Source organism: Oryx dammah, unplaced genomic scaffold, assembly GCF_014754425.2.
Source record: "Oryx dammah isolate SB20612 unplaced genomic scaffold, SCBI_Odam_1.1 HiC_scaffold_26, whole genome shotgun sequence".
In the NCBI taxonomy this organism is placed as follows: Eukaryota; Metazoa; Chordata; class Mammalia; order Artiodactyla; family Bovidae; genus Oryx; species Oryx dammah.
In genome coordinates, this window is record NW_024070210.1 from 50,533,608 (window position 1) to 50,555,013 (window position 21,406).

A 21,406-nucleotide genomic window follows, 5' to 3' on the forward strand; every position below is an offset into this window, starting at 1 on the left:
CATTCGGTTCTACAGACTTGCCACGTGAAACTTGCAACTGTCTCTCTGTATGTTCATTTCTTCGGGTCTTCCCAGGTGGCTCAGTGGTAAAGAATCTGCCTGCTAATGTAGGAGATGCAGGTTGGATCCCTGGGTCAATAAGAGCCCCTGGAGAAGGAAACGGCAACCCACTCTGGTGTTCTTCTTGGGATAATCCCAGGGACAGAAGAGCCTGGTGGGTTACAGTCCATGGGGGTCACAAAGAGTGACTGAGACACTGAGCACACACACGGTAATTTCTTCATCTCTAGAACAAATGCAGTGGTTCTCAACATCGTCAGGGAGCTGCAATTAAATCACTGAAATGTTATTGGAAGAGAAAAAGAGTGATTAATTTTACAGAACAACACATCTATATTTTATTCATGTTCTATAATGTGCATGAAAGTGCCTTCAGAGAAGAATGTTTACACTGGATGTATATGTGCCTGATTTGACAAATCCAAGCTACACTTCAACCAACCATTTCTAAATAGAAAAAAAAAGTCAGAAGCTTGCAATTGTGCAACATGTAAATCTCTCCTGGACTGGAGCCCATCACTGTGGTTTGGCAACGACGCAACCCATACATCTCTTTTTTCATCTCTTGAAAAAAAAAAAAAAAAACAGAGAAAAAAAGTACCATGAAAAGAAAGGTAATGATTAATCCATCAGGCACAAAAAAGGTTGTTTTCAGGATTTCAGGTTCTACCTCGCCATTTCAAATAAAACAGCAACCACGGAATGACAACTTCACCACCAGAGGAGTAAACCACAGGTTCTAATTGGGACTGGATAACCGAATCAGATATCACCAGGAACCTGTGAGCGGTTGTTAACAACTTTTATGTGCCAGTGAAGTAGGGATCAGAAGAAGCAGGTGTTGCTGAAACGAGTGGTCTTTGAAGAAGCCCCAAGATGCAGCCTGAGATGGAACAAAAGAAAAAAAGCTTGAAGCAGAGATTGGTCTTGAAGAACACTTTAGCCAGGGAAACGCTCTCCGAGTTCTTGGGTACATTTATAATGATTGTGAGTATTTCCTGAATTTTGAACCAAGGATGCCTCATTGTAACCTAGCTCATGATAAAAATTTTTCTTTCTTTTGAGTTCGTCATTAGACTCACTTCTTTCAGCAATCAGCAAGTTACTTCCAGGCTGTTTGGCTACTCAGTGGCCAACATTTTAGGTTTCTGCTTACTCACTCCATTTAACCACAAAAGTGGATGAGAGAGGAAGAGGGGCATGAAGTACTTTCTTCATTTTACAGATTTACTCGGGCTCTAAAATGACTTTGTGACTAAAGTTAGCTGTTAGAAAATTTTTCCCTTTGCTTAACTGATTTATACCCTGCTTATTTCCCCAAAAATGTTAAGCTGATTTATCAATAATCAATAAATATGGATGCCAAGAGACAGCTTGTTATCACAAGTGCTTGGCAAAGATTGTGTTGTCAGATCACTTGATTTTTACTAAATTTAAAAATGCACTAATTTATTAGATAGAAATAGTGTACTGTGCAATGGTCCAGCTGTAATTTTATTATTTTCCTCCTCTGTTTAACTCAAACTAATCTCTAAAGAGTTTCAATTAGACAGTTATAAAAAAGTGTCAGATATAAAGGAAGGATGTATTCTAAGAACGTTTTGAGGATTTTGCCTGAAGATTAGCACAGCTATTAATAAAAGTCTGGAAAGTTTACTTAAGTGGCATGGGCTCTAGGTTTTCATCCTGTTGCATGTTCCATCATTCTCTGTATCCTGAATTTTTAGCTGGGCTCAAACCATTAGTGAGCAAAAGTTAAATATGTGATTATTTTCATGAGTAGCTGCTACTGATTTTAACTCGCTTTAAAACAACGACAAAAATCTGCTCAAAGATTCCCTACTCCATTTACGAATAATTTCATTTTTAAGATTATAGAGGATTATCCATAAACTTTGTACATTAAAAGTTCTTGGGTGATATGCATCATGGTGACTACAGTTAATAGTATTATATTACATACATGGAAATTGCTAAGATTATATCTTAAAAGTTCTTATCATAAGAAAAAAATGTATAATTATGTATGCAGATAGACATTAGTTAGATTTATTGTGATGCTCATTTTACCATATAAACAAATATTGAATTAGTATATTGTACACCTGAACTACCATATTGCTATATGCTAATTATACCTCATTTTTTAAAGTTCTTTGATTTGTGTAAATACATAACATTTCAGGAGACTAATCTAAGACTAAGAAATGAATATGGACTCAAAAAATTTAACTAGTGTAAAATGAGACAGAGCGATATGTTTTCTGGTTTCTGAAAACCTCTTTGTATATGATTCATTCAAGTATCTTCAAGGTATTAGGACAATTTCCTATACTCCCTCTTGACCATCCTCCCCTCTCATCTACGTGACTTAGTTAGATGAGGGCAGTGTTGGGGAGAAGGGCGTTGGAAGGAAAAAAGAGAGAAAATAAAAGTCCAAGATTCTTCTGATTCTAGTCACTCTTTACTGAAAAATTGCCCTCAGGGAGTCAGAAATCCTGTGGTTATGTTCCTTGACAATTTGGTCCCAAAGGGAAGAGTGGTGGTTATCCCAGCCTAACTTTATCCTCAGGGTGATCTGTGATACAGAGGAGTGAAGTAAATTCAGCTACAATTCTAAGTGCTCTGCAAATAAAATAGAGGAGGAAGGGAGCTAAACATCTGTGTATTTTGTAACCCAAAAAAAGTTAAAACCCTCTGTATTTCTTCATAAGAATCTATTTCATAATCTCATCCTGTCTAATTGAGTAAATGAAAGTGAAATTTAGCTATTCACTGTTCTGCTCATACAAATAGTAATGTTTCTTCCCCTACAATTCAAGGTGGCAGCTATAGAAATAATATCTTGACACTGTATGCTGAAAATTAAATTTTGTATATTCCAGCTAAAGCCAATCATTTCTTGAAATGTTTGATTTCTATTTATACTGTTCTAAAATGAATCTTGATGAAATCTTTCTGATTATAATATTCAATTTTGTTGAGGCTTGTGGGGATGTATAAACAAGGAAATTCTGCAAAAATGTGTTTTTTCAATATACATGTAAATTAAAATTTTAGTTTTTAATAAATCTACATGGTCTTGCTCAAAGGTTATCCAAAGTAATTATTTCTGCTTTATTAGAAAATGTGCATTTTGCCTTACTTTCTCTAGTAAAAAGTTTGCATGTTGATAAGGCATGGAGCAAAGGGATCAGTAAAAAATGGCAGAGTGTATATGAAGGACTTACTTTATTTGTAAAGATAATTTCCACTCAGACACTGGAAGTCTGATGCCATTTTTACCCCAATCTTGAAAAGTGCTCTTAAGGGAAGCATCTCAAGCTCATTCACACTGTGGTATAAATGACTGATAAGGGCTACTGGTAGCATTAAGGGAAGAGAAGTTCCATGAGAAATTCTCTGCATATTAAAATAATTAAGTCATAACCTAAAAAATTAGCTCTAATTTGGCCTTTTAGACATTGGGATGGATGGTGGCGGGGGTTTAGTCGCTAAGTAGTGTCCGACTCTTGTGACCCCATGGACTGTAGCCCACGAAGCTCCTCTCTCCATGGGATTTTCCCAGAGAGAATACTGGAGTAGGTTGCCATTTCCTTCTCCAGGGGATCTTCCCAACCCAGGGATCAAACCCGCATCGTCTACATTACAGGCGGATTCTTTACTGCTGAGTCACCAGGGAGGTCCAGACATTGGGATAGGCAGGCCTTTTTGCCTTTACTGATGTGAGGAAGACAGGTTGCAATGCATCTTTCCTATCACAGAGAAGAGGTTTAGAAGCACTGAGCTACAAACATAGGGTGTAAGTAATAAGTATCTACTGTTTGTTAGCTTCTTCACCTACATTTATCACTGGTAAACAGTTGGAGAAATGAGGGCTCAAAGAGATGAAGTAACTGCCCCAAACCAGTGGGTTTTGCAGTGAACTGGGGTTCTTTCTAATTATAAAGCCTACGCTTTCCGCATACTTCTACCCATTGCTGGAATTCCTTTGGTAGTGTCCTTGATAGATAGTAAATCAGATTCTGCTTTAATATTTCCATAGACTGGAGCCTTGAGTTAACACTGTGTGCATATGTGTTTAATTAATGAGCATCTGATGAGACCAGATCGTTAGTTGGGCCACCAAGAAGAAAAAACTACTCAATTCAGGTGGAAGGGTGTAAAGGCGAAGGCAGGTAACAGTCTTCTCAGTCTCCTGCATGTGGGCCCGTGACATGTGGGTTTCAGGTTGCACATTAAATATACACTACATGTAAAATTCCTGACACAGGAAGCTCATTACATGTTAGCTCCCTTTCCCCCTGATCCTTCTGCTGTTTTACTTGAGAGTCTTTGTAGTATTTAAAAATAGCTGCTTTGTCCCCTCCTGGGCATCGGGCCCATACCTTTCCCTAGAATTGACTACAGAACTCTGCCCATATATAAAAGAAGCCCATCAATGTGTGTTGAATTAATAATTCTTTTAGGAGGCTGAACTTCCCAAGATCTCTCATTATTTCTCACAAGATCTATGTTCACTCCTCACTATTCTGTGTACCCTCCTCTCTCTCCAAACATTCCAGGATTCTTTGATACAGAGCCCATCCTATTGGAGATGCTAAGGTGAACAGCCCAGCCAGCAGCCATATTTCCCCTTATGGTGGAAGGACATCCTTCCAGGGCTGGACTTAGAAGTGGATGGCATCTACTTGTATATTGGGAAAGAACTTACATTTTTTTCCTTACCCCGTCAAGCCTGTACATTAGACATCTACTTTTTAGCCTATCTAAGAATGAAATAATGCAAGTACTTTTGCTAAAAGTAATACCTTTGATCTGTGCCCTGAAGGGAAATAGAAAGGGCAGAGGCTGGTTACAGAAATTATAGGGCTCTCAAATGATTATTACAAAGTGTGCTCAGATCTTGGAATAGGTCTAGTCCATACTAGGAAGCTGTTGAAACTAAAGAATATAGGGTTAGCATTCAGTGTGAAATAGGAAAGTTCTTAAAATTAGCCAGTTCTTAAACTAAGGCCACTTTGCAGGGTGTAACTTAGGGCAATCCTGGCCTGCTACATTATCTGGAGTTCCTAGAGACTGGTAGGACAACTGTGAGGTAAGAGTAAGGGTGGATGTCCTTTGCCCTTCTTGTTGGTGGGAAGCTAAGGCACAGGCTGATGCAATTATAGGTCCTAGGAATCAGCATGGAGCCCAGTTGTCCTGTCTTATACACATACTGGGCCTTGGGTTTCCACTCTGCTTTTTCTCTAAGAGGCATGGAGTGTTTTTTCATCTGGGCTGTTGCTTATTTTTTATCTCTCCATGGAGAGGAGGGGGAGAAGGAGGGAAGGAGGGAGAAAAAGAGAAATATGATGAACTCCATTTTGCCAGATGGGAAAATAGATGTAACATAATCAAGAGGTTCACCCAAGGTCACTCAGCCCATGAACATAAGAGCTAGGCTTAATATCTTGACTTCAGTCATTCCTAATATATTTGGTTGGCCAAAAATTTCATCTGGGTTTTTCTATTACATCTCACAAAAACTTAAGTGAAATTTTTGGCCAACTCAATACCAGTATTCAATGAGAATTAACACCTTTCATGTGGAAGTCCAAGAGAACTTTGTTAATTTTATAGCCTAAAATACATTAGACAGTAGAGTGTCAAAGACTATTATATAGGACAGACATGACCATGACATGAACATTTCATAGGTGTATTAGCATGAAGTTTTTAGACTTCTTAAACGGCAACCCACTCCAGTATTCTTGCCTGGAGAATCCCATGGACAGAGGAGCCTGATGGGCTACAGTCCATGGGGTCACAAAGAGTCAGATATGACTTAGCAACTGAGCACCCAGGCACTACCACCTACAAACACATTCAAACCCCCTGTAACATCAGAACTCTAAGGTGGTTTAGCCATCTCTTCATGGCTCTAATAAACATGTTGGCCATGCATGGCACTCTGTTCTTCCCCTAATATTTCTATTTTCTAGATCCTCCTCTGTGAGACCAATCTGTGGCTTAGAACAAAGGAACTAAAAGGAAGGGGCCCTTAAGAGACTTCATAAATCTTCTGTCTTCCTCTCTGGCTGGAAATGCCCCTGTCCTGTCTCCTCTCTGCTTGGTTCAAGCTTGTAGCTTTGCAAAGCTGCGCCCTACTCCAGGCCTACAACCTCCACAGAGCTAGAGCTGTCAATGTGCGGGCCAATAAGCCGGGAGCCTCTGTTGATCTTGGATGGCTTGTTACCCAGAGCCATGGAAGGAGCCTCATCCATAGGCCCTTACACTGGGATGCAGTTGTCTCTGTTGTCTGATCCCCGTGTCTTTCCGATGAGGAAACAGAGACTCATAGGCTCGCTCACAGAATTCTGTCAAATGCTCTTTCTACCACAGCAGAACATGGGAAAGAAGATCCACTGCCAACGCTATCTGCTTCTTTTGTTTATTTACAGCATATGTCTAGTACTCTGCCTTTCCTGGATCTGTACTTCTGCATGTGGGTGCTCTGTCACTTTAAGAAAGCCCAAGGTTCTAAGTGTGGAAGAGCCAGCCATGAGGTCTTATGTGGGCTCTTGCCCTGTGCCTTCAACGCGGGTGCAGAGGGGCCTGAAGTGGAAGATTCTCTCTCTCCAGATAGAGTTATGTAATGAAGTCAAAGGATGCTGAAAGGCATTAACACTCACTTTAATCCTGGAAAAATCTAGTGAGATAAGGAAACTGTTCTTATTTTACAGGTGGGGAAATGAAGGCTTAGTATATGGAACACCTTGCTCACAGGCAAATGTGTGGTGGAGCTGGATTTAGAATCAGACCTCTCTGGGTTCTCTTCATTCTTACACATGCTTTTGTACTTTACTATTGCCTCCCATGACAATCTATGTTACTATTTTGGGTGTTTCATAAACTTATATGTGTGGCTTCATAGTTTTTATACCTTCTACCATTTGAGGTTTTTTTCCCTCGAAGACATTTTTTGAGATTTATCTACTTGAGGCCATGTTGACGTGGGTGATTCATTTTAACTGTTGTGCCGGACAGCGAGTGTGGATATCCATTTGCGTCATGAACTGTTAACGTTGTTTGCAGCATGTCACTGTTACCAACTCTGCTGTTAAAGACATCCTGTTCAGGCCTCCTAGTACATGAGTTCCTCTTTTAGAAGTGAGTTTTTTGGCCTTGGGTGTGTCGATCTTCACCTTTATGTGTATTTTAACATTGCTCTCCAAAGTGGTTTCAAACTTATACTATAGGCAGTAATATAAGAATTCCCATTTCCATATACTTGTTAACTCTTGATATGCTTCAACTTTCTATTTTTGTCTATTTGATATACAGGAAATAAAAGTTCACTAGAAATTTTAATGAATTTCTAGTGCAGTTGATCATCTCGTGTTTACTGAACTTTGAGATTTTTCTTCTCTGGAAATTGCTTCTTCATATCCTCTGCATATTTTTTCTTTTTTGTTTTTCTACTTTTTCTTATTGGTTATAGGATACTGATATTTAAAACCAGACTTGAAAAATATTTTGTGTTTTAATTACAGCTTAGTATTTTGCTTTTCACATTTAGGTGCTTAAATTATTCGAATTGAAAAAAAAATTATTGAAGTATAGTTGATTTATAATGTTGTGCTAGTTTCAGTACAGCGATTCAGTTATATACACACACATATATATAATTTTTCAGATTCTTTTCCATTATAGATTTTTATAAAATACTGAGTATAGTTCCCTGTGTAGAATTTATTTTGGGGTAGAGTGTAGAGTAGGTGTCTCTATTTGGAAGGATCACCAATTGTTCCAGTACCATTTTGACTAGTCTGTCCTATCTCTACTGCTTGTAATGCCATCTCTATTATATACCAGTTCCCATATAAATGTGGTGTATATCTAGATTTTATTTAGTTCCATTGATCTCTCTGTCCAAACCCATACCACTGCCATGTATTTTTGTTATAATTGCTTTCTAAATAATTTTTGTTATCTGGTGTTTTTCTTCCTTGTTATTTTTTCAATATTGTCTTAGCTATTTTTAGCCTTTTAGTCTTCCACATGAATTTTAGGATCTGTTTATCAAGTTCCATACATACCCTGTAGAGATTTTGACTGGAATTGCACTGAATTTACAGTATTCTGGACAGAACTGACATTTTGAAATAGTGAATCTGCTCACCCGTAAATAATTCTTCATTCATAGGTCTGCTTTCATATTTCTTTCCAAAGTTTTATAATTTACTTGGTATTAGTCATACATTTATTTTTGTTTGCTATAGTTCTAGCTATCTTCTGGTTATGATCACTACTGTGAATAGTACCTTTTAAATGATATTTTCTAATTGGTTATTACTAGTGTTTAGAAACAATACTGTTATATGTTGATTTTGTATTCAGCAAACTTGGTCATTCTCTTACTAATTCAAATAAGTCTAAGATTGTCTTAGATATTCTGTATAGTTCAAGGCTGTCAAATTTGAGTGCCACTACCCGTATGTGGCTACTTAAATTAAAATTAATCTTAAATAAAATAAGAAATTTAGTTTCCACCCTTCCTAGTTCTATTTTATGTGCTCAAGAACCTTATATGACTATTGACTACCATATCAGACAGCAGAGATATAATAATAGAACTTTTCACTCATTGAAAAATGTTCTATTGGACTGTACTGACATAGATAATACCTTTTTCTCTGAGAATATGGGAGCTTGTAATTTTCTTTCTTTTTAGTCTTTAAATATTTAATTTCTTCTTATTATTATAATCAGAACCTCTTGTTCAGTGTTACTAGAAGTTATAATTATGTCATTCTTATTCTATCCCCAACTTTTAAAAATCTGCTTCTTATATTTTACCATTAAACAATCGTTTCTGTTGGTTTTGAGCAGACATTCTTGATGTGAGAAAGGAAATTCCTATCTCTTTCTCATTTACTAAAACTCCGATTAGGAACAATTGTCGAATTATACATTTCTACATCTATTGAGATAACCACATGGGTTTCTGTTCTTATCTGTTGATAAAGAAAATTACATTGATAAATATTTTTAGTGTTAAATCATCCTTACATTCCTGAGATTAATTCCCATCTAATCACAGCATTTAGTTTGCAACGTTTCATTAAGGATCTGGACTATAATTTCAATTATTATATTGTCCTGTCTGCTTTTATTACCAGCAGCATATTAACTTCATGAAATATATTGGAATTTTTTCCCACTTTTTGTTTTATGGAACACTTTGTATAAAATGAGGATTGCCAGTTCATTAAAGATTACTTAGCATGTGAAATGAAAAAGAAAGAGACATGTTTGAAAGTAGATTTCTCTAAAGCTATGTTTCATTTACATTTTCTGTTATTAATTCTATTTTGGCAATTTATTTTTTTCCAGAGAACTGTGCTTCATTTCTGTTTTCAAATGTAGTTTTAAATTTTTAAAAATATTTTCAAAATGTATATAGTGAAAGCAGTAATTTTGAAATGATTTTTCATAGTATTGGCTTCCAGCTTTTAAAAATCTCTGCTGTACCTGTGGTGACGCCCTTTAATTTTCATTTATTTTTTATTGAAGTATTTTGATTCATAATGTGCTAATCTCTGCTATGCAGCAAAATGACTCAATTATACACATATATGCATTTTGTTCTTTAATTTTTAATGTGGTTTCTATGTTTTCCACTTAGCTTCTGCTTTGACATTTCTTACATTATCCCATTGAGTTGAGTTTTCCATCAGCTTTCTTTATTTCTCCCTTTTCTCCTCTGCTTACTCTTTCTATTGTTTAAGTACTTATCCTTACATTTTAAAAAATGTATTATTGCACTAACAAACTTTAAAATGAATTAACATCTCTTTCCTTCTGAACAACACAAAAATGTTTTAAAAGCCTAATTGTAATCAACTACTCCATCTTATGGCATTATTATCTAATATTATACTCATTGTACTTAATATTAGTGTTTTGAATAGTGAATACTTATTTGAATTTACTATCAATTACTAGTTTATTTGTTATTCATTACTGCATTCACCCTTTATTTTCTTTCAGATGCTGGCTTCTTTGTGCATTAAAAAAAAAAATAAGGTTTCTTAAAGAAATTTTTCAGGAAGGGTAGTCTTTGTTTGTCTGACTATGTCTTTATTTCACTCTCAAGCTTCAATGATAAATTAGCTGATAAGTTTTAGGTTGATGGTTGGTTTTGTTTAGCAATTTGCAGGTATCATCTCAGTATCTTTATTATTGCTATTGACAAGTCTATTATTGGTCTAATTTTTGTCCTTAATAATCTGCATTTCTCTGACTAGTATTACAAATTTCCCCTTTTTCCTGAAACTTTACTATAATATGACTAGGAATGAATTTATTTTTTTTGTAGTGCCCAGGATTCATTGTTCATCTTCAATTTTAAGATTTGGAATTTTCACCAATTCTGGAAAATTCTCAGCTTTATTATCTTTTCTCTCCTCCAGACTCTATGTTTTTTCTTTCAGAATTCCTATTATACTTGTATATATGCTTGATGCTCTCACTTTTTTCATCACCTCTCCCAACCACTTTCACAAATCCATATAAACCTCTCCCTGATGAATTTTGTGTAGCGCTCTCAAATCTGCTGATCCACTAATTCTCTATTCAGTTATATCTAGGCTTCTGTTTAATATGTTTATTAAGTCTTCAGTTTCCTTAGTATGTTTTCATTTCTAGAAATTCTATTTGGTTCTTGGGCTTAATTGGTTTTATTTTCTCTCCTTAGGTGTTTATTTTTTTAATCTGTTTAACTGAAGCCTAACATATTTACAGTTCAGTTCAGCTCAGTTCAGTTGCTCAGTTGTGTCCGACTCTTCGCAACCCCATGAATCGCAGCATGCCAGGCCTCCCTGTCCATCTTTATTCCCATCATCTCAAGTTTTGGAGTTGGTAATCCTCCTGCTTATTTTATCCACTGCTTCATTCACAAAGGATCATTTCCTTCAGTGTTTCATGGATTTGTATTGTAAGCTCTTTAGGAAGGTTTATTCTTCAGTGTGGGAAATCTTCAGGGCCCAAATCATGGTGTTGCTCTTCCAGAACAGGTGTGCATTTGCTTCTGTAGGTTGCCCAGGTATATCACCAACCAGAAATGATTCCCATAAGGTGGAAAACTGAAAGGGAGAAGACTGATGAGTGTGGGTGCAGTGGTGAGGAGCTCTCTGGTCCCTTCCTCCCACCTGGAATATGTGACCATGAGTGACTAGGAAACCCTACCAGTTCAGTTCAGTCGCTCAGTGTCCAACTCTTTGCAACCCAATGGACTGCAGCACACCAGGCCTCCCTGTCCATCACCAACTCCCAGAGTTTACTCAAATTCATGTCCATTGAGTTGGTGATGCCATCCAACCACCTCATTCTCTGTCATCCCCTCTTCCTCCTGTCTTCAATCTTGCCCAGAATCAGGGTCTTTTCAAATAAGTCAGTTCTTCACATTATGTGGCCAAAGTATTGGAGTTTCAGCTTCAGCATTAGTCCTTCCAATGAATATTCAGGACTGATTTCCTTTAGGATGGACTGGTTGGATCTCCTTGCACTCCAAAGGACCCTAAAGAGTCTTTTTCAACACCACAGTTCAAAAGCATCAATTCTTTGGCGCTCAGCTTTCTTTATAGTCCAACTCTCACATCCATACAGGACTACTGGAAAAAACAGCTTTGATTAGATGGACCTTTGTTGACAAAGTAATGTCTCTGCTTTTTAATATGGAGTCTAGGTTGGTCATAGCTTTTCTTCCAAGGAGTAAGTGTCTTTTAATTTCATGGCTGCAGTCACCATCTGCAGTGATTTTGAAGCCCCCCAAAATAAAGTCTGTCACTGTTTCCATTGTTTCCCCATCTATTTGCCATGAAGTGATGGGACCAGATGCCATGATCTTAGTTTTCTGAATGTTGAGCTTTAAGACAACTTTTTCATTCTCCTCTTTGTCTTTCATCAAGAGGCTCTTTAGTTCTTCACTATCTGCCATAAGGGTGGTGTCATCTGCATATCTGAGGTTATTGATATTTCCCCCGGCAATCCTGATTACAGCTTGTGCTTCATCCAGTCCAACATTTCTCATGATGTACTTGGCATATAAGTTAAATAAGCAGGGTAACAATATACAGCCTTGACGTACTCCTTTCCCTGTTTGGAACCAGTCTGTTGTTCCACGTTCAGTTCTAACTGTTGCTTCCTGACCTGCATACAGATATCTCAAGAGGCAGGTCAGGGGGAAACCCTATGCTTTCTCCAAATGAGGCTGAATCTCTTCAAATCCTTAGACTCTGAGTCAGTATCAGCTGAAGAAGGGTTTCCCTGCAGTCTTCCCCTTATTAACAGTGAACATGAAGGGCCAGACTAACTTGGGAAATTCCAGAGTTCCAAAGGACCTGGGGAGAAAGTCTGTTCTGAGTCACTGATCTAAGGGCTGCAGACTCATAAAACCACATTTGATTCTGCCAAAAATAAACTCTGTGATTCCTGAGTTTTAATTTTGTCCCAGAAAACTTGCTATTTTCATTACTTTTTTTTTTTAACTTTACAATACTGTATCGGTTTTGCCATACATTGACATGATGCCGCCATGGGTGTACATGAATTCCCAATCCTGAACCCCCCTCCCACCTCTCTCCCCATATCATCTCTCTGGGTCATCCCAGTGCACCAGCCCCAAGCATCCTGTATCCTGTATCGAACCTAGACTGGTGATTCATTTCTTACATGATAGTATACATGTTTCAATGCCATTCTCCCAAATCATCCCACCTTCTCCCTCTCCCACAGAGTCCAAAAGACTGTTCTATACATGTTTCTCTTTTGCTGTCTTGCATACAGGGTTATCGTTACCATCTTTCTAAATTCCATATATATGTGTTAGTATACTGTATTGGTGTTTTTCTTTCTGGCTTACTTCACTCTGTATAATCGGCTCCAGTTTCATCCACCTCATTAGAACGGATTCAAATGTATTCTTTTTAATGGCTGAGTAATACTCCATTGTGTATATGTACCACACCTTTCTTATCCATTCATCTGCTGATGGACATCTAGGTTGCTTCCATGTCCTGGCTATTATAAACAGTGCTGCGATGAACCCTGGGGTACATGTGTCTCTTTCAATTCTGGTTTCCTCGGTGTGTATGCCCAGCAGTGGGATTGCTGGGTTTTGAAAGGGAAGTATTTTCGTTTTTTACTTTCCAGACATGCAGCTGCTTAGTTTTTAGTGACAAAGCTTGTTGCAACATGTTCTTATTACTTGACAAGAAAGGAGAATGTGGGATGAGAGCAGAAGCTGTCTCCTCCTTATTTATCAGCCTTGTGATGCAGAGGACTCATAATGTGAGGACTATGAGGTAGGGAAGCCTCATAGAAATGAGATCACAATCCATAGAACCAATCAATATGTAAAAGCACCCAGCAGTGACTTTATGCATCTAGTGGGCTCCTTATTTCATGTCTGAGGTAGGATTGCTATGTTCACTGACCCTGCAAAGCAAAGCAAATGCTTTAAAAGTAAATATGCCAGCAAAACGTGCACCCTACCCCCTACTGCTGCTGCTGCTAAGTCGCTTCAGTCTTGTCCAACTCTGTGTGATCCCACAGATGGCAGCCCACCAGGCTCCCCCGTCCCTGGGATTCTCCAGGCAAGAAGACTGGAGTGGGTTGCCATTTCCTTCTCCAATGCATGAAAGTGAGAAGTGAAAGTGAAGTCGCTCAGTCGTGTCCGACTCTTCGTGACCCCATGGACTGCAGCCTAGCAGGCTCCTCTGTCCATGGGATTTTCCAGGCAAGAGTACTGAAGTGGGGTGCCATCGCCTTCTCCGACCCCACCCCCTAGCCATCTTGATAGATGGGCTGATACAGTCTAAGCTACACGATCAGGACAGTCAGTCAAGACCAAAAAGGACCCGAGGGCTTAGTCCTCATCCTAGAATAAGTCTACTGGCTTAATCTCTTTCTTTGCAGGAACCCTCCCCCTAAATCCTATGCCTCTAGTTTAAAGAAATTGGAGTGTATCGCTGTAATGGACTCTTATGCAGCTGTTAAAGATAATGAGGCCAATATTCATATGCTGACATAGAAAGACTCACTAAACTTTTAAAATGAAAAAGCAGGTAGAAAATATTCCCATTTGTATAAAACATACACACGTTTAACAGGATATACCAGAAAATATTGTTATTAGTTACTTGTAGAGAATAAAATATGAAATCTGGAGTGAGAAGGACACTAATTCTCATATTTTATCATATGCCTTTTATAACTGAAAATTTTCTACATGTTCATAAATATTTTCTTCACTCCTCTGCTCCCCATAAAAGAGCTCACTCAGCGGAATTTATCTCTTCCAAGTGATTTAGGGAGTTGCTCAAACTGTTCTGAGGAACACTAGTTCTGTAAAATGTATGCAAGAACTACGTGAAAGAAAATGCTGTCCTTCCCCAAACTTTGGAAACACTGGAATAAACCAAGCTAAGCAGTTTTCTCAACCTTAGTAATTATTGGAGCCTTTAACCTTCACTGTAAATCTCTAAGAGGGGACTAGAATATACAGCTGTCCCCGGACTAACTTGGTAACAACTCCCAGTTTGTGAGGAGCATTTCATGAAACTGATGATCCATGGAACATACGTTAGGAACTGCAGGCTCTGGAATGAAACTAAGAAACAAATCAGGGCTCTAAACCCTTCCGTCTTCAAGGGTCTTCCAGATTGAGAGTGACCTGAAATATACTTGACATTGTTGGACCACTCTGAATGAAGTGAGAATTGTCCTCAGCAACCTCCCATCTATACCCAGCACACTCAGCCCCATAGTTATCCTGATATGAACACACACACACCTTAACAAATTATTCATTAGTTTCTTATTCTGACTCCTATTCTGGCATTATTTGGGGTGAGCTGAGGGAATGAGTGACTGGGTGCAGATCAGAAAAGGAGGTCACTATTCTTTTCAGCTTAGTAGAAATAGTGGAGTTTCGTTCGCCACCTTTCATTTCTGAGAACTGTGTTGGTTCTGGGTACTCTTCTACTTAGAGAGCTGTAAGATTGGCCATTTGCCCATTCACTTGGTTCTCAAATCTCAGATTCCTCTCTTTTTATGAGCCTGTCTTAATATCATCTCTTTTGAAGTACAACTGATTCTTAGAGGTGATTGATTGTGATTGACTGTGTTCTGATATTATCTCAGGTTACATATCACCCAATACTTCATTTTTAACCAGAATGTCCAGATTTCAGTCTAAGTTCTTTGTGACTATTTTTGTTATGAGTGAGAAAGTTTTATTTTCCAATTGGAAATCTAACCAACTGGAAAGCTGTGCATAAAGAGGCATTCTGTTCTAATAAAGAAACCAAGTAACCCCAACGAGATAGCAGCAGTTGTCACAGGAGAAACACAGGACTGGAAATCAGAGTTGTCTCCAGATTCAGATTCTGCCACTTGTTAACAATAGAATTTTTTGTTAAGTCACACAGTTTTCCACTTTTTAAATGGGGATTTAATATTGGGAGGAATGTTGTTCAGTCAATATGTCCAACTCTTTGCAACCCCATGGACTATAGCATGCCAGGCTTCCCTGTCCTTCACTGTCTCCCAGAATTTGCTCAAACTCATGTCCATTGAGTCAGTGATGTTATCTAACCATCTCATCCTCTGCTGCCCCCTTCTCCTTTGACCTTCAATCTTTCCCAGCATCAGGGTCTTTTCCAATGTGTCAGTTCTTTGTATCAGGTGGTCCAAGTATTGGTGCTTCTATTATGGAAGTAATAGAAATGAGACACTTTGTCCAATGTATAAATGCTATAAATGCTTGCTCATTTACCCATCCAGTGGCCAAAATAAAGTACAATCAAACCTGGACCTTATCACTTGCTGCCTCTGTGAATGTGAGAAATTCTCTTGACCTCTTAAACTCTCTAATCTTTGTTTCCTTATATGTAAAGTGGAGACAATAAGAGGAGCTGGACTCATTGGGTCCTTGTGAGAATTAATGAGCTAATATATGCTATTATAATCAATAAGCAGTATTTGTTTCTGTTGTTGTTACTATTATTATTACATGTTCCAATAGACAAAGTCACATAAAATAAATAGGTATATTAATATATAGACAGATGGAGTAGGATGTGGGACTTCTGGTAACAGACACCTACAGCACAGGCTGGAGCACCAAGGTTTGCCGAGACCAGGGTCCTGACAGGTGGGGATTTATTCTTCTTCCTCTCCAGGGACAAAAGACAGAATGCTTACAGGGAGAGGAGACACTCTGGCAAGCCTCCAAAATGACTTTCTTCTCAAGAATAGGACTGTGTTTTTTGGTCTTCCTATTACTTAACCTACTTAGATAAAGTTTTACCCATAGTTACTCCTTCATTTGAAGGTGGCCACAGATCCTTCCTCCAGGAAATGGGAGGCTGTCTTGTGTCTCAGGCCAGGTTTGCTAACACCATAGTGTCTGTGAGGCCAGAAAGTTACAAACCCCAAAATCTAAGTGGGTTTATCTTCCTAGGATTTAAGATGGTACTCAAGAGCCCCAGAGCTTATTGAAACCAGACAGGTAAGATATCCGAATGAAATGGGCCTGGTGGCGTTAGGGAGGAAGTGGGCAGTGTACACCATGTCTTAGGGGGCATCTTGTTTGCCACTCAGACCATCTCCACTGTATGTAAGCAGGAATGAGGTAAAGCTTCATCAAATATTACAGTTTTGCAAGAATGATCAGAAATCCAGAGTTCTATGTGTAATTTTTCTATTTTTAAATACTGGCAGCAATTTCTAAAAATCACCACGTGGGCCAAACAAAACAAATCTTTGAGTCAATCCTACTTAAAGGCAGTCTTTAACCATGGCCCACTAGTCTGTGACTCTGCTCTGAAGGGGTCCTGAACCACATTCTACAAAGACCAAATATTCTCATCAGAAAAGCACAGATGGTTGAGGGTCTCAGCCTGCTGTCTGATATTACCAGTTTACAAGAGGATTGGCTAATAGAAATCTAAGTCCTACATGCAAGACTGTGTTCCTTTTCTCTTCCACATCCTACCCCCTGGCAAAATTGGTTGAGGCAATAGTGTAAAAATCATTTTATTTCTGGCAATATCAGAAGATAAATCTTGATCTTACATTATCATAGTCAAGTTCTTCATGAGACCAATCTGTTACACACTCATATGATATATTAATATATCTCAGATTTAATGTCAGGTGGCTCAACAATTTGGGGTATTAATCAAGTAATTCAAAAATTTGCGGAGACTTAAACGTCAAAATTCCTATCATCTAGTTAGTAAGGTTTACAAAACTACATCCCCATGTGCACTTTCCCTAGGCATAAATACTTACACCATTCATGAGTGACAAGCTTGTAACATAACACTTCCTACAGCTTCCATGACTCTCAGCAGTTCCCAGCTCCCACCTCTCCTACTGCTCTGCAAGCTTTGAGAGGCCTTGTGTCTGGTTTTTTGCATCCCTCCTACACCAGGCAGCATGCATGGCACTTAGAATTTTCATGAACAGAGAGGAATGGATGAAGAAAAGTGAATACCAAATCTCAATGAGAGGTATTTGTAGATTTGGAGACCTTTGTATCCTATAGTTTGATATTTTTTTTTTGCATTTCATTTTTTCTATTTTTAAATTTAAATATATATATATATTTAAAATTTTTACCATGTTGTGTTGATTTCTGCCATACAGCAATGCAAATCAGCCATAATTATACATACATCCCCTCCCTCCCTCTTCTCCCTCTCCACTCCCATCCCTCCAGGTCATCACAGAGCCCCAGGCTGGGCTCCCTGTGCTACACAGCAATTTGATTTTTTGAAAGACAGACTTGTGAAATACAAATCTGGACAAATGACTTATTTGGCTCAGGTACAGTTCAGGACTGTTCATGTAGGTGAAGGAACATCAACTTTGGATGGAAATGTTAATTTGGGATTCAAAAAGATATTTTCACTAGCTGTAAGTCCTTGAGTAAATTACTTAATTTCTTTGACCTAAGGTTTCAGTTTTTTCCCTCCTTAGGTTTTTATTGGGATTAAATGAGATTATTTATATCATATATATATATATATATATATGAGGAGTATATGTATACATATCTGATAAAAACACCTATACTCACCCACCTATACACAAAACAAATCAGTTTACTTAAAATATGTGTTGCCACAGATATATTCTTTCAATGCTGACTTCTGTTCTATGAATATTTATATCATTTTATGACAAATTACCTATTGAAGAATATTTTTCATTCAAAATATATTCCTTACCTATTTCCAGGAAGACCTACAGCAATATAAGGTGAACAGTCATACATAATCTCTGTTCTTGCATCACATTGCTGCTGCCCACAGTGGGCACAAACTGGCACCACTGGGTTAAAGGAGGGTATTGGCTTCCTAGACAAGTATTTAAAAGCACAATAAAACACTAGCCAGGTGTGCTTCGAAGGTACTAGAGCACTTTGGAATGATCACCTGGCTTAGTTCTTTGGCTCTGATTCAGTAAAAGGTATTAAAGTGGCATGCGGGGCCTGGACAGAGAGGTGGAATTGTTTGACTTCTTGAGTCTTGTCGTTGTGATAGGTTTGAATGCTAAATAAGTGCCCGAAATGTTGGCCAGCTCCACAAGAAATCCATATGGCTCATGGGTGTGGCTTGTAAGTGTGGAAAAGGCCCACTCCACCGTTCTCTCAGCCAGGAGTGGACAGGCTTGGTCAGCATCAGGGGGAGGAGTGTGTCTTCAGCTGATGACTACAAGACAGGGAGACACTATGAGGAAAGAAACAAGCAAAAGAACACAAGAGACGGAAAGGTTTCACTCTCCCTTCAGGTCTAATCTTCCCTGGTGAACACTTGGTCTAGTGAGAGCTCTCTCTGCAAGGGGAGTTAAAAATCAAGCACACAGGAATCAAAAAAATAGGTTGTGCACGAACTGAAAAAGTTGCACTTAATCACCAACATGTCTCACTGATCTCTGAGAAAGGAAGGGAAATGGGGCTGAAAAGGATTTTTCTCCAGGTCATGGGAAGCCTCAGCAATAAAGTACAAGTGTTGGTGTTTTTCTGAACCACAGTGACCACATATGTCACCAGAAAAGCCACTTGTCCTGTCACAAAGAGCAGGCTCTATGAGGAGGCTTCCAAATGAGCTTCAACCTCAGTACTTTCTCCTCAGACTGTATCTGGTCTACAGGGAGGCCTTTGATAATGAGTGGTTTGGTGATAGATGACTGCTGCCTCCAAACCCTTCCACACTCCCAGACAGTCTTTATTCTCAGTATGCAGATAGGAAAACTGGTATCCCCATCGTACCTCCTGTGGAAAACCCAGTGTCCTCCCTGAAACTTTCTGTGAATTCTTGGGGACCTTGCTTGCTTCTGATGACCTTTTGCTCTGTCCAATATGTAATGGTTAGGAGCATAGTCCTCTGACTAAGACAGGCCTGCAATCAAACCCTGGTTCTGTCTCCTTTCCTTTTATGATGTAACACTGGGAAAATTGCTTGGCCTTTCCCAACTTCAGTTTCCCCATCAATAAAATGCAGATAATAATACTTCCCTTTCAGAGGGATCCTAAGTTAATGGGATGATGATGAAATAATACTGTACCTGTATTACAGCCCTTAGCATAGAATTGGCACAAAGCACACATCAAATAGATGGTAGCTGGTATTTGTATTCTTTTACTCACATAACCCTAAACAGATGAGTAAAGATAGTCAATGTTTCATTCAGCTTTTACTACAAATTCCATGACAATGTTTCCCAAGGAGTTTCTTTCAACTTTGAACATTTTCAGGAACTCTATAGGATAGAAACTATCCATAATAGTATCCATTAATGGAATTAGTATCCATTAATTCTGAAAATACTGAAACACAGGATTCTAGAAGGTATGACCTGGATGACTGGGAATGACTGGGGTTACTTCACTCACCAATCAATCTTTTGTAGGAATTCTGCCTTTCAAGTGTCTTTCTTCCTTTTCCACTGAAATCCTTTCTCCTACTCCTGCCCTGCAAAGACCCTGATAACAATAGTATTCACCTCTTCTCTTTTCTTCTTCTTCTTTTTTTTCTTTGTTGTTGTTTTTTTTTTTTTGTTTTTGTTCTTTTGGCCATGTTGTGCAGCTTGCAGGATCTTAGTTCCCCAACCAGGGATTAAACCTGAGCCCCAGCAGAGAAAGCACCAAGTCCTAACCACCAGACATCCAAACACTAAAGCCATGCCAACTGTGAAATGACTCATCTTTGGAGAATAATCACAAATAGGCAAAACACCTTGAAGATATAAGACATGTTAATTTTTTCCTTCTTTGGGCAATGTTGATGTGCACAGGGAATCACAAATCACTTGTGATAACTACAAAATTCCCCAGTAATCCCTGGCCCCAGAGTACATGCATTTGCCAACATTTTACTAAGGAATCATCAACCTTCACTAACTGCTTTTCTGAAAGGGCTCAGCTTTTATATATCAAGCAAATATTTTGGGTGTCTGTTAGGCACTGCATTTTCTTTTTTATTATTATTATAAATTGAAGAACATTTAACATTTTAATTAAACTTTTGAAGTAATAATAAATTCAGGTGTAAGAAACAGTACAAAGAAAGCCCACATGCCCTTTCCCTTTATTGAACCGGATAGTACTGGGTTAGTGAAAAAGTTCCTTCGAGTTTTTCCATTACACCTTGTGGAAAGAATTGGCCAACCCAATAATAGTTTATGAACAACAGGACAAAATGACAACCAGGATACTGACATTGATGCAGTTAAGTTACAGGACGTTTGTATTGCCACAAGTTTTCTTCTGTCATCCAAGACCTTTTTTGAGTGTTGGCTCTGGGCAGTACACTTGTCAAGGGTGAAAAATCTAAGGCGGTACTCTGAGGCTCATCCAAATGCAAGGTCTGCACCTGAGCTTGAGCACCTTCTAAAATTTTGTGTCCTAGACACCATGTTTCCTTTACATAGTCCTAGTCTTGGTTTGATGAGTGGTCATTTATTCTTTTTTTAATTTAAATTTATTTAATTGGAGGCTAATTACTTTACAATATTGTATTGGTTTTGCCATACATCTGTGTTAGGAATATCTTGGTTAGCACTTTGAAGGAAATAGTAGATACAAAGGAAGTTCGAGAAGGGTCATATGGAACACAGTCTGTGGACTCATGAATCTCTGTCCTCACCGCCAGCATTTCAGTTTATGGTAATCACTTAATCATGTGAGGTTTCACATTGTGTCCAGCAGTCGGCCTGTCATAGGATTCCCGGCTCAGTTGGGAACTTTCCAACAGTCTCAAGAGGTATGGCTCAGAAATTACACCTCCCA

At 38.4% G+C, this 21,406-nt stretch overlaps 1 protein-coding gene across 1 annotated transcript in view; it reads left to right on the plus strand.

Moving 5' to 3' along the window:
• The first annotated feature begins 737 nt into the window (after positions 1-737).
• AQP9 (aquaporin 9) overlaps positions 738-21,406 on the plus strand; it is a 50,221-nt gene continuing 29,552 nt past the window's right edge. The window contains exon 1 of the mRNA XM_040226619.1: positions 738-1,047. Coding sequence (XP_040082553.1) covers positions 937-1,047 — 111 coding nt within the window. The 5' untranslated portion in view covers positions 738-936. The remainder of the gene's footprint in view (positions 1,048-21,406) is intronic.